At 53.9% G+C, this 10775-nt stretch overlaps 1 protein-coding gene across 1 annotated transcript; it reads left to right on the top strand.

The window, feature by feature from the left end:
* The first annotated feature begins 219 nt into the window (after positions 1 to 219).
* On the top strand, positions 220 to 10383 carry SPARC (secreted protein acidic and cysteine rich). The gene is made up of 10 exons (XM_066329201.1): positions 220 to 335; positions 6143 to 6211; positions 6397 to 6447; positions 6603 to 6687; positions 7092 to 7213; positions 7418 to 7538; positions 7704 to 7837; positions 7993 to 8141; positions 8720 to 8868; positions 9111 to 10383. The coding sequence occupies exons 2-10, from the start codon at positions 6155 to 6157 to the stop codon at positions 9137 to 9139; spliced, it is 897 nt and encodes a 298-aa protein (XP_066185298.1). The 5' UTR covers positions 220 to 335; positions 6143 to 6154; the 3' UTR covers positions 9140 to 10383.
* Positions 10384 to 10775: the final 392 nt, after the last annotated feature.

The following is a 10775-nucleotide window of genomic DNA, read 5'->3' as shown; positions in this document are numbered from 1 at the left end:
AACTGCACACTCATGGCAGCAGTGCAGGCAGCTGCTGTGGAGGGACTCTGCTGGGAGCGCTGCGCTGCGGGCTGGTCTGCCCCTGACAGGGACCCTTTGATCTCCAGCTTGATTTCTCTGGTCTATCCTCTGGAGCCAGGCTCAGGGACTGCCCACTGGGAAGCGGAGGAGAGGAAGAGACCGATTTGGAAAGCTAGCGAGAAGGAGGAGGGGGAGAGGCAGAGGGAAACCCAGCCCACCTTTTGGTTTCCTCCTGCCTCCTTCTAAAACTTGCAGATTCCTCCAGCCTGTCCAAGAGCCTGAAGTTCCTTCAGCCGTGCTGCCGGGACTGCGAGGTATGGCCTGAGCTTCGCGTTTGCCTTTGCTGTGCTTTTCCTCCCAGCATGGGGGTCCCCACATCCCCGGGGGTCCCAGCTCTGGATGTGTCCAGCTCTGGCCGTCCGTCACTCGGGATGGGGAGCTGGACGTTCTCCACCCCAGCGGTGCATTTAGAGACCCCCCTGACTTCATCCCTTTCCTCCTCTTCGCAGCATTTCCACTTCTAAACTGTCTCTTACTCAACTTCGCTGCCAGAGCTTTATTGCTTTGGTGGCATCTGACTGTAAGGGTTCAACCCGCCCTCATTCTTCTCTCCGCTCCCTTTCTCCCTTCTGTGTTTTCAGCTGGTGAATAATTCCTTAGCGAGATCCGTGACACCAGGGGCTGGGCACATCAAAGCAGCCTGCAGAGAAAATCAGATCTAGTTACGAACAGTCCCCACTTCTCCCAGCCTGAGGTGTGCTGGCAGGTGATTTTTACTCACCAGAGTATCCAGAGGAAGAACAAAAGGGCTGTCGAGTTCATCTCAGCGCTTTTACTTTTTTTTTTTCAGCGCAGCCGGTCTTATTTCTCCTCAAAAAAAAAAAAAAAAAAAAAAAAAAAAAAAAAAAAAAAAAAAAAAAAGACACTCGGCTTTTGTTCCAAGAGAACTTTGAAAGCCTTTCAAGTCTGCTGCCCTGGCCTGCCGAACTCTTGCTGATCGACTGTTAGGGAGCCAGAGATTGCAGGAGGGGAAGAGCAAAGCTTTTTTGGGGTGTATTTTTAAGAACTTGTGCTCCGTCAGGCACAATTTTAGGTGCACCCAGAAGAGACGAGGGCTCGTTTCCTTTAAAGGCAGCCGCTGTCCTTCCCGGCCCGCTGACGGGGCAATCTAACTCTGCTCTTTGTGTCCCTTCTCTAAGAAAGCTCCACTCTGTTGCATCTAGCCAAAAAAAGGGAAATTTAACCGCTTGAGGGCTGAATTCCCACCCGAACCGAAAGGCAAAAGTTTCAAGTAGGAATGAACCCGGGGGTACCGGGAGTGTCACCAGTACTCCTGAGTCCTCAGAGACGACCTACTTGAAACAGCCCAGAAACTCAGCATCCCTCCGAAAGGACAAAAGTTAATTGCAGCCGTCTGTTCGGGTGGATCAGCGGGTTTTAATTGGAAATGAAAGGCTGCTGCGTCCGGCGGAGCAGCCAAAGCCAAGCCATTGTCTGCCACATAGGCAGGAGCAGGGCTGCGGGGGATGTTGGGAGGGGGAAGAGCAGAAATAAACTTTTCAAAGTTTTTTTTCCAAGCCCCTCCTTCTACAACACTCTGCTCTTCCATGACTTAGCCCCAGAGGAATGTCGGCTCCCATGGAAACCTTTTCTGGGTCCTCTGGTCCGAGGGATGTCGGAGCTGTTATCGCTGGAGCGCCCGTGGCAGGGCAGGTCCAGGGAATGCTTTGGAGATGGTTTGCATTTTTGCAGGGTATTTATCGGACAGTTTATTCTCTGCCTCCTTTGTGGAGCTGTGCGGGATCAGCTGGTTGCACCCCCGGGGGCCGGAGGGACCTCCCGCACCTGGCACAGAAACATCCGGGCTGCTTTTGACACTGCCTTAGGTCCAGCCCACACCAAAGAAAAAGCTCAGGCAGGACAGTAAAATTATGTCTCACCTGCCTGCACAGGGCTCATCCATGAGCGGCTCAGCCAGGCACTTTTCTTGGAACTAATTTAAGTGTTTTCTATTATGGATCCAGTCTGCAACCTGGAGAAACTGTGCCGGGTTCAGCACACAGCTGTGATGGGACTGGGCTCTTGCTGTTGTATCAACAAGCCCTGTAAGGTCTGAGCATTTCTGGGTTCACCCAGAGCTGCCCAGCTCCCAGCACAGGGAATGGGTTCACACAATGTTTGGTGTGCCCGTGTCTTTAGTGACTCTACATGGGCACACAGGGTAGGGAGATTATTTTCCCTGCCGTGTTTTACTTGTAGTGTGTAAGTGTGCATTTGTGTTGAAGGGAATTTCACTTCCACCTAAACCTTGTGTGGCCTTCTGAGCCTGCACCGTGTGTGAGAGGGGTCTGTGCAGGTGGCAAGAGCCAGGCTGGCTTCTGCCCAGTCCCCTGCCCTGCTCCCCAGGCACCCAGGGCAGCTGCAGCACATCTGGGTGAGCCGGCACTGAACATGCAGGGACCTGTACAGCAGGGAGCTCCATGGGGACTCACAAACAATTCTGACTTCAAATGGAATTTTAGCCTGGGAGTGGCTGCTGAGTAAAGCTCAGAGGGTCTTGTTTGCGTAGGGAGGTCAGGGCCAGGTAGTGGGGACCCAGTCCTGGTGTTGTGTCTCTGTGGGGGTCACACTTGGCCACTCAATCTGCACCTTGAAAACTGTGGCCCCAGCGGGGTTTGGCAGAACCTTTTTCTGCACCAGCTTTGCCTTTACACTCACTGTGAGGTGGAGGAATGGCAGACCCTCCAGAGGCTTGGAAAAGCAGTGAGCAGAGGGAGGGTGGGTGCAGGAGACCCTGCTGCCAGGCTGGAGTTCAGGCAGGAGCTGAGGCATGGGAGGGTTTTGCCCGGCCACTGCCCATTCCTGCCTCCATGGCTGCAGTGGGAGGAGGCAGCAGAGCCCCTCGCCCGGGTTAGCAGGGGTGGCAGCTGGGGTGAACCCAGTGGCCTTGAGGAGGAGCTGTCAAAGTGGCCAGGGAGAGACTCCTCCCCACGCTAACGTGGCATCCCAAAGGGCTTACGCAACTCTGGACAGGGCCAGCGCCACATGGACCATGTTCCACCACCACCGAGCCTCTCCTGGAGGCTCACCCGCCTCCTCAGTGTCCTCCCACAACCCACCAAGTCCCCCAGGCTGGGGTCCCCATCAGAGACCCACAGACCCAGTGACACAGACTCTCCTCTGTGCATCACTGTGGGGTATTTTCCCCATCACGAGAAATTGATGATGGTGCCACAAGCTTGGGGGGGGAAAGTGGTGAAAAGCTCCCCAGAGCAACTGGCTTTGAGTCTGTGGAGGTGCTGAGGGTCAGCCCCAGCCATCTCTACACTCTGTGGTTTTCTTCTTTGGGGAATGTCTGTGAAATGCAATGAGCAGCTGGTGCTGAGGGCCATGCTGGAGAACTGAACCATTGAGAGGGATTTCTGGGAGCCCCCAGACCCTGTTTATAGAGTGACTGGGAGATGAAGTCCCCATGAAGGGTGCAAGTGGGATCAGGTGTTAAAAAGTCTGGCCAGCCCATGGGTTCCCTGTTTGTCTGCTCAATCCACAGCATTCAAGAGGGCAGGCTTGAGGAGAGGATGGTGACCATGGAGCTTCTTCTCTTATTCTGTATTCAGCAGCCCTTTCTGTGCTGGCTTCCAGCATCCAGGAAAGTGCTGGTGTCTGTTGATTCCTTTAGGATGCAGAAGGGCCTAAGTCCTTGCTTGCTCAAGTCTTTCTCCCTGTTTCCTTCTGTCCAAAGTGACCCCCTGACTTCATCCCCCTTGCTGCCCCCTGCCCTCCATGGGCAGTGCCAGGCATTCCCAGTGCAGAGCCCCTCAGGGATCCTCCCGAGTCCCTCCAGCTGAGGGATGGATGCTGAGCTCGTGGTGTAGCCCAGGTGCCAGCTCCAAAGAGCATCCTCTCGGCTAGCAGGACCACGGTTGCTCCACAAGGAGGGAGACTTGCACCATGGACCACGTAATCCCGATGGAGCAACCCTGTGTGCAGGGCTCCTGAGCTGTTATTTCAGGACTTTTGACCACCAGGCATTCAGGAATGACCACTTGCAACCCTGCCAGGGGCTCACAGACACTGCAATGTCCTCACTGCACAGGCTTTGCCTCCAAAAGCTTGTTGTTTCATAATAAATTTGTTTTACCATCTAAGGCACAAGACAGCTCTGCAGAGCTTGTTTGCTCAGACTTTTTCATGCTCCTTCTTCCTCCAAACACAACACTGGCAGCTCCAACTGTCTGCTGGCTCCCAGCAAACATGTAATTCCCTGACCCCACTTACTGCATGCCCAGACTTTGAAATTCAAGGCTTTTTTAAAGCTTGGGGAAATGATCTAAGACAGCTTTGCTGTGGGGTTGGGTTCTTAGTAGTGCCACCTTCCACATGTGCATGCACTGCCCTCTCCTCCAGGCTGGGCATTGCCCAGTGAGCATCACTGAACCTCAGAGCACCTTCCAAAGCAAACAGGCCCCTGGGAGAAGCCCAGGAGGAGCCTTTACTAGCCAGGGCATACCAGCAAAGGACGAGATGGCCAGAATCACCTGTACTTTTCCACCTCCCTCCTCAAACAAACCTTCCAGGACTGAAGAACCAGTGATCTCTGCCTGCAGAGCTCACAGAAGCCTCCAGAACAAATCAAGATGAGGGGAAGGCACAGCTCGCACCAAGCAGGAGAGGACAGAGCTGCTCAGCTGCAGCCTCAATGGAGCAGAGGGGCAAAACATCAGCAAAACATCACCCCACCCCACAGCTCCTCTGCCACAGCCCCTTCACACCACCACAGCAGCCATCCCCAGCTTTTCTGACATCACAAGAAAGCTGCCCTCCATTCCCTGACCCTTATTTTGCACAGATACCCCACCAGAGGCTGGGTGAGGTCCTGAGATGGAAAAAAGGATTTCCTCTGAGTGGCCAGACCTCGCTAAATCAGGAAAGCAGAGCCCAGCCTGGTTGGTGTCCTGGCAGCACAGCTTTGGTGTGGGTTTATACCCAGAGAGCTGATGGAGAAAAAGGACGCAGTGACATTAGATATCCTGGGAGAGAAGAAGAAGAAACTTTGCCCAACACTTTCTGTCCCAGCAAACCCCTCTCTCTGGCCCCAGGGCGGGCTGTGGTGCCCCGGCCACGCAGGTGGAGAGGAGGAGGGCAGGGGGAAGGGAAGACTTGGCAGGGGGACAGGTGGCCTGGCTGGCAGGAGAGAGAACGGGGCTGTTCCAGTGTCCCCGCGGGCGGAAGGCAGCCCTGGCTGTCAGCAGGGAGATGCCACCCGCATACTAAGGGCCAGCTGAGCTCTCCCCGCCCGCACACGGAGCGGCTCAGCCCTGCCAAACAGGAACCGGGGAGGGGGGACAGGGACACCGGGATGTCACCATCTGCGCTCTCCTGGCTCACATCACAGCCAGTGTTAGCTGGGCTGCCTCGTCCTACAGAGGCCCTGCAGAGGGTGCAAAGGGCTCATCCTTGTGGAGCTCGTCTCCCAACAGGTCACAACCCCAAAGTGTCTTGGATCTCTCAAAACCAGTCTGGGAACCCTCAGGTCTGAGGAAAGGGAAAAACAACAGATACCCCGACATTTTGGGGTGCTGTGGATGAGGGACTGGTCTCTGATACCTCTAGGGATGCCTGTGTCCATGGTGGAAGTGGTTTTCTGAAGGATTTAATTCTCAGGTGCTCTGTCTCATTGTCTCTCTGTTATCTCTTTCCTTCATCCACTTCCATATTTCTTCTGATTGACAAATAAGATGATAGAGTTTCATTCATTGTACCTGGCACTCATATCAAGGGATTTTTAACATGAAAAATGTGGGAGGATTGGTGAAAAAAAAAAAGCCTCCAGAGGAGGGAAGAGCCATTTTGACTGTGATTTTCCTAAAGGCATCCAGGAGAGCAACAGACATCTAAACCCCACTGTCTTATTTTGCAAAATCAAATGAATTTATTTTGGAAACACCATTTGGCCCAAGGTTTTGGCTAGAAAAGCCAGCATGTGGGTCTGTAATACTGAACAGACGAGGCAGGAAATGGAGAGAACGCCCTTCTCGAAGCGTCTGAGTGCTCAGCCTGGAGCCCAGCGGCACACAGTGGCCTCTTTCCTCAATCCTCCTTTTCCTCTGCTTTATTCAAGGTTTCCTGAAAGATGAGGGCCTGGATTTTCTTCCTCCTCTGCCTGGCAGGCAAAGCCCTGACAGCACCGGTAAGTGCAGGAGACAGCGGAGCCTCTGCTGTTGGGGTTGTCCGTCTGGAGTAGCTGATGGGAATTTTTCTGTATAACAAATAAAATACTGAGGAATGAGAGTGGCCCTACTGCCTGTTCCAGTGGGTCACCTCCCTTGGGACTGTCCCATGGAGCCCCCCACTCATGTGCATTTTCCTCTGCAGCAGGAGGCTCTGCCCGATGAGACAGAGGTCATTGAAGATCCCACCACAGAGGTAGGTGGTTCTGTCCCTCCTCCTCACCCGCCCCCTCAGCACCCACTGCTCTGGAAAGAGCATCTCCAAAGCTCTGGGGAGCCATGGGGGGGCTGCTCTTCCTCCCAGGAGCTGGGGCTGTGCACCCACAGCAGAAACACCCACCTCTTTTGCAGGAGCCCGTGGGGGCTAATCCTGTCCAGGTGGAGGTGGGAGAGTTTGAGGAACCCACGGAGGATGTAGAGGAGATTGTTGCAGAGAGTAAGTCGCTCTTCCCCTGCCCTCATACAGCAGGGACATCTCCCCTCCCTGTGTGGGGGAGCTTTAGCCACCCCAAACAGTGAGGGGCTCTTTTGGGAAGGGCTGTAGCACAAGGATGATGCCAGCCTGGGTGCACATTTAAAGCAAAAGAGGCACATGGCCTCTTCCAGCCCTGGGCTCTCTGTAAGCCCATCTTTGCAGCAGAAAAGCCATTGGTGTGGCTACAGAAAGGAGTCCAGGATTAGCCTCAGAGCTAACATGGACTTCTGGAAATCCTCAAATCTTCCCAGTACAAGAATAGATGCTGGAGGACTGTCCCTGGTGAAGTCTCAGTCTTCCCTCTGTGCTGAGGTGCCCTGAGCATCTCGTGGGTGGGCTCTGACTTTGCTCCCCTCCTGCTGCAGACCCCTGCCAGAACCACCACTGCAAGCACGGCAAGGTGTGCGAGGTGGATGACAACAACTCACCCATGTGTGTGTGCCAGGACCCCTCCAGCTGCCCCGCCACTGCTGGCGTCTTCGAGAAGGTGAGGGCAGGACCTGCTTGGTGGCCCAGGGCAGGGAGGGACCCACGTGGGCTTTCCCAGAGATGGTGACACATGGAGACAGAGTCAGGGTGGCTGGTCCCCATCTGGTGGTGAAGGAGCCATTGCCCACCCCTGGAAACAAGTTAAACATCTCGTTTGGAGGCTCTCCCTGCCTCTCACGCAGCATCTCCCCTTCCCGTGCAGGTCTGTGGCACTGACAACAAGACCTACGACTCCTCCTGCCATTTCTTTGCCACCAAGTGCACCTTGGAGGGAACCAAGAAGGGACACAAGCTGCACCTGGACTACATTGGGCCCTGCAAATGTAAGTGGAGCCACTCCCTCAGACAAGGGGACGCCTAACACAGCCCCCGTGTCCACAGCCTGATGGAGAGCAAGGTCCTGGCAAGCTCGGGGCTGAGGTGGGAGGGGACTGGGGTGTGGAGCTGCATGTCCAGATGCTGCACTGACCCCTGTGTGTGACCTGCAGTCATCCCAGCCTGCCTGGACACAGAGCTGACCGAGTTCCCCCTGCGCATGCGGGACTGGCTCAAGAACGTGCTGATCACTCTGTACGAGCGCGACGAGGACAACAACCTGCTGACTGAGAAGCAGAAGCTCAAGGTGGGGGACAGGGGAAGGGGTCTGGGAGCTCACCCCCCACAAGGGAGGCCAGCACAGACAGGGAGCCTCTCCAGAATAACCTGTGGGATCCCTGTAAAGACCCTCCCAAGGTGCCTCCTTGCACTTCCCTGCTGACAGGGCCTCTCCCACGGCAGGTGAAGAAGATCCATGAGAACGAGAAGCGCCTGGAGGCCGGTGACCACACCGTGGAGCTCTTGGCCAGGGACTTTGAGAAGAACTACAACATGTACATCTTCCCTGTGCACTGGCAGTTCGGACAGCTGGACCAGCACCCCATGGATGGGTGAGTGCCAGCAGAGCAGGACAAGGACCCCACCAGAACCATGCCCTGCCTGAGGACCAGGGTGATTTGGTAGCAGAAGGTGTCAAGGCAGGCTGGAGACGTGACGCAAGTGGGCGGCTGGTGGCAGAGGTTGTGGCAAACCAGGCTGGGGTAGAGGGATCTTTACCTCCTGCAAACTGCTGCTCTGCAGGAAGAGGGGCCTCTCCCAGCCCCAGCTGCTTCCACCTCCCTTGGGTGGGGAGTTTCTCTCTTCTCAGATTTACTGTTCTATGATAGTGCCCTAAAATATCTTAGTCCAAAGGCCCTGGAATAACTTCAGCAGCTGAGATAGCAGCTGCTGGTTTAGCCATGGGCTGCAGATGGCATGAGAGTGATCACACACACAGGCCTGTGGGGTGGGGCAGCTGGCAGGGACCCCCAGCTGGTGGCTATTTTGTGACCTGCACAGCTGGCTGCAAAGGCAGATACCAGTCCTTGACACTCAGTGGCTGATACTGGAAGGGCACTGGGACAAGCAGGCAAACCAGAGAGCTGGGGCCAACCTCTTCCCTCCTGTGATGGTGTGGTGACCTCGGCAGGTACCTGTCCCACACCGAGCTGGCCCCACTGCGTGCCCCCCTGATCCCCATGGAGCACTGCACCACTCGCTTCTTCGAGGCCTGTGACCTGGACAACGACAAGTACATCGCCCTGGAGGAGTGGGCCAGCTGCTTTGGCATCAAGGAGAGTAAGTGCTGAGGAGGGCAGGAGTGGGGGTGGAGGGGAGGCTGAAGAGCACCCCCAGAGCCCCCACTGTGGATGAAGCAATGCGTTATGGCCTCGGGGTTAATGCCATACCAGGGGTTATGTCAGGATTTGGGGAATCAGCCCTGGGTGAGGGGAAGCAGGGGGAAGTGGGAAAGGTTCAGGAGCAGTGGGACCTTGGCAGCATCCACCTCCTGACTGTGTCTCTCTCTCTTCCTTCCACAGAGGACATAGACAAGGATCTTGTGATCTAAACGCTCACCTTCCTGCTCTGCTGCCAACTTTGTCATGTTTTAACCTTCCCACTTCCTTTGGGTTTTAAACTGCTTTTGTTTTGTTTTGTTTTTCCCTGGGAACAAGGTGCTAATATAGGTCTAAACATATGTAGTAACGGTGCTAAGAGAAATAACAGTCCTCGTTCATAGCCTTATCTATTACCACTAGATTACTCTCCCAGCTGTTTCCACACACTCTTACCAGCCTTTTCTCTCTCCGACGTGTCTTTACCGCTGATTGTTCCTGTGCTAAATATCCGCTCTGCCTCCATCCGCTCTCGGATCGACTTCTCTTAACTTCTCACTAACAGCACGTTCCTGGACACGGCAGACACAAAACCCTCTCAGCTGATTCACCACCCCAGTCACAGATGCCAGAGAGGGAAGGCAGAGCCAGAGGATGTAGGAGGATTGGGTTCTCAAGCAGAGCAGCTGCAGGTGACATTGTGGCCACCCAGCTCTTGGGAGGAAGTATGGAGAGGGGTGAGAAAGACAGAGAGTGGTAGGATTTTGTTTTCCTTTTTTTTTTTTTTTTTTTTCCTCCCATTGCCAGGGCTTGAATTTAGCAGTTATTGGGCACAAAAAAAAATTAACAAGCAAATAGAGAAGCACACAGAATTTAAAACAGATAAGATGAAATTATTCCCATCCTGTAAAACCCTTTTGAATAATAAAGGTTTGAAAGTGCTAAATGCTTCACCATCACTCAATGACCACGCTGCTGTCGTGTTTTCTGTGTGAGATGGGGTGCCTGTTCCCCGGGGTGTGTGTGGCTCACCTTGATGTTGTGATTCAGCTGTAGGTGAGATAAAGCTCTTGGCTCTCCCCAAATCACAGTGCCCTTAAGCACTTCCCACCCCTCTGCCTTGCCTGTGCTTAAATTCCAGCCCTGCTCTCCCAGGGAAGCTGTGACAGACTTGGAAGGGATATTTCTGCCCAGAAAGTGGCAAGATTGCCACATACTCAAGGGAAATGCTGTATTTTTTTTTTTCTGTTGTGGATTTAAGGGATGCAAAGGATGGAAGGGAGGTGTTTGGATTTTGCTTCATAAGAGAGGGTCCTGACAGGAGCAAAGTGATGGTTAAATCTCACAGGCTGAGAACTCTTTTTTTTTTTACCTCTGAATGTTCCCTGTGCCTTATATTATTAAATTCCTGCCACAGTGTGAGCAACCTGATGAGTCTCTGTAATAAAAAATACTGATTTGAAACACCGACAATAAACCAGCCTGCAATGTTCCTCTGTTTCATCCCATCCTGGTGAGAGGGACTGCCCCCTCAACACCAGTCTCACACATGGGTTCAAGTTGTTACCACACCTCTCCCAGCCCCTAAAAAGGTTCTGGTCCAAGGTAAGCTAAGGTGCTTCTGCCCATTCCAGGCCATCACTGTTAAGGGAGTGGGGAATATTGGATGGGTAACATGGGCAGAGACAGGGTCACTGCAGCAGCCAGCACAGACACTCACATGGCTCTCAGGCTCTTCCTTTTATCAGCAATAAAATCTCTGGGAAAGACAGAAAGACGCAACAGTAGGAAAATAAACACCTCCATTTGCACGGGCTAAAAATAGCCAAGTTGCAAGAGCTGTGGCTCAGCTGTGAGGTCGCTGTTGAC

This window comes from Sylvia atricapilla, chromosome 14, assembly GCF_009819655.1.
Source record: "Sylvia atricapilla isolate bSylAtr1 chromosome 14, bSylAtr1.pri, whole genome shotgun sequence".
Lineage (NCBI taxonomy): Eukaryota > Metazoa > Chordata > Aves > Passeriformes > Sylviidae > Sylvia > Sylvia atricapilla.
Note: the sequence above shows the minus strand (reverse complement) of the source record. Positions and strands in the feature narration are given on the sequence as shown.

Excerpts from the sequence above, each read along its gene's own strand:
- SPARC (XM_066329201.1), top strand. The coding sequence starts at position 6,155 with ATGAGGGCCTGGATTTTCTTCCTCCTCTGCCTGGCAGGCAAAGCCCTG. Across the intron at positions 6,688-7,091 it reads AGAGGAGATTGTTGCAGAGA|ACCCCTGCCAGAACCACCAC; the intron begins GTAAGTCGCTCT and ends CTCCTGCTGCAG. Across the intron at positions 7,539-7,703 it reads CTACATTGGGCCCTGCAAAT|TCATCCCAGCCTGCCTGGAC; the intron begins GTAAGTGGAGCC and ends TGTGACCTGCAG.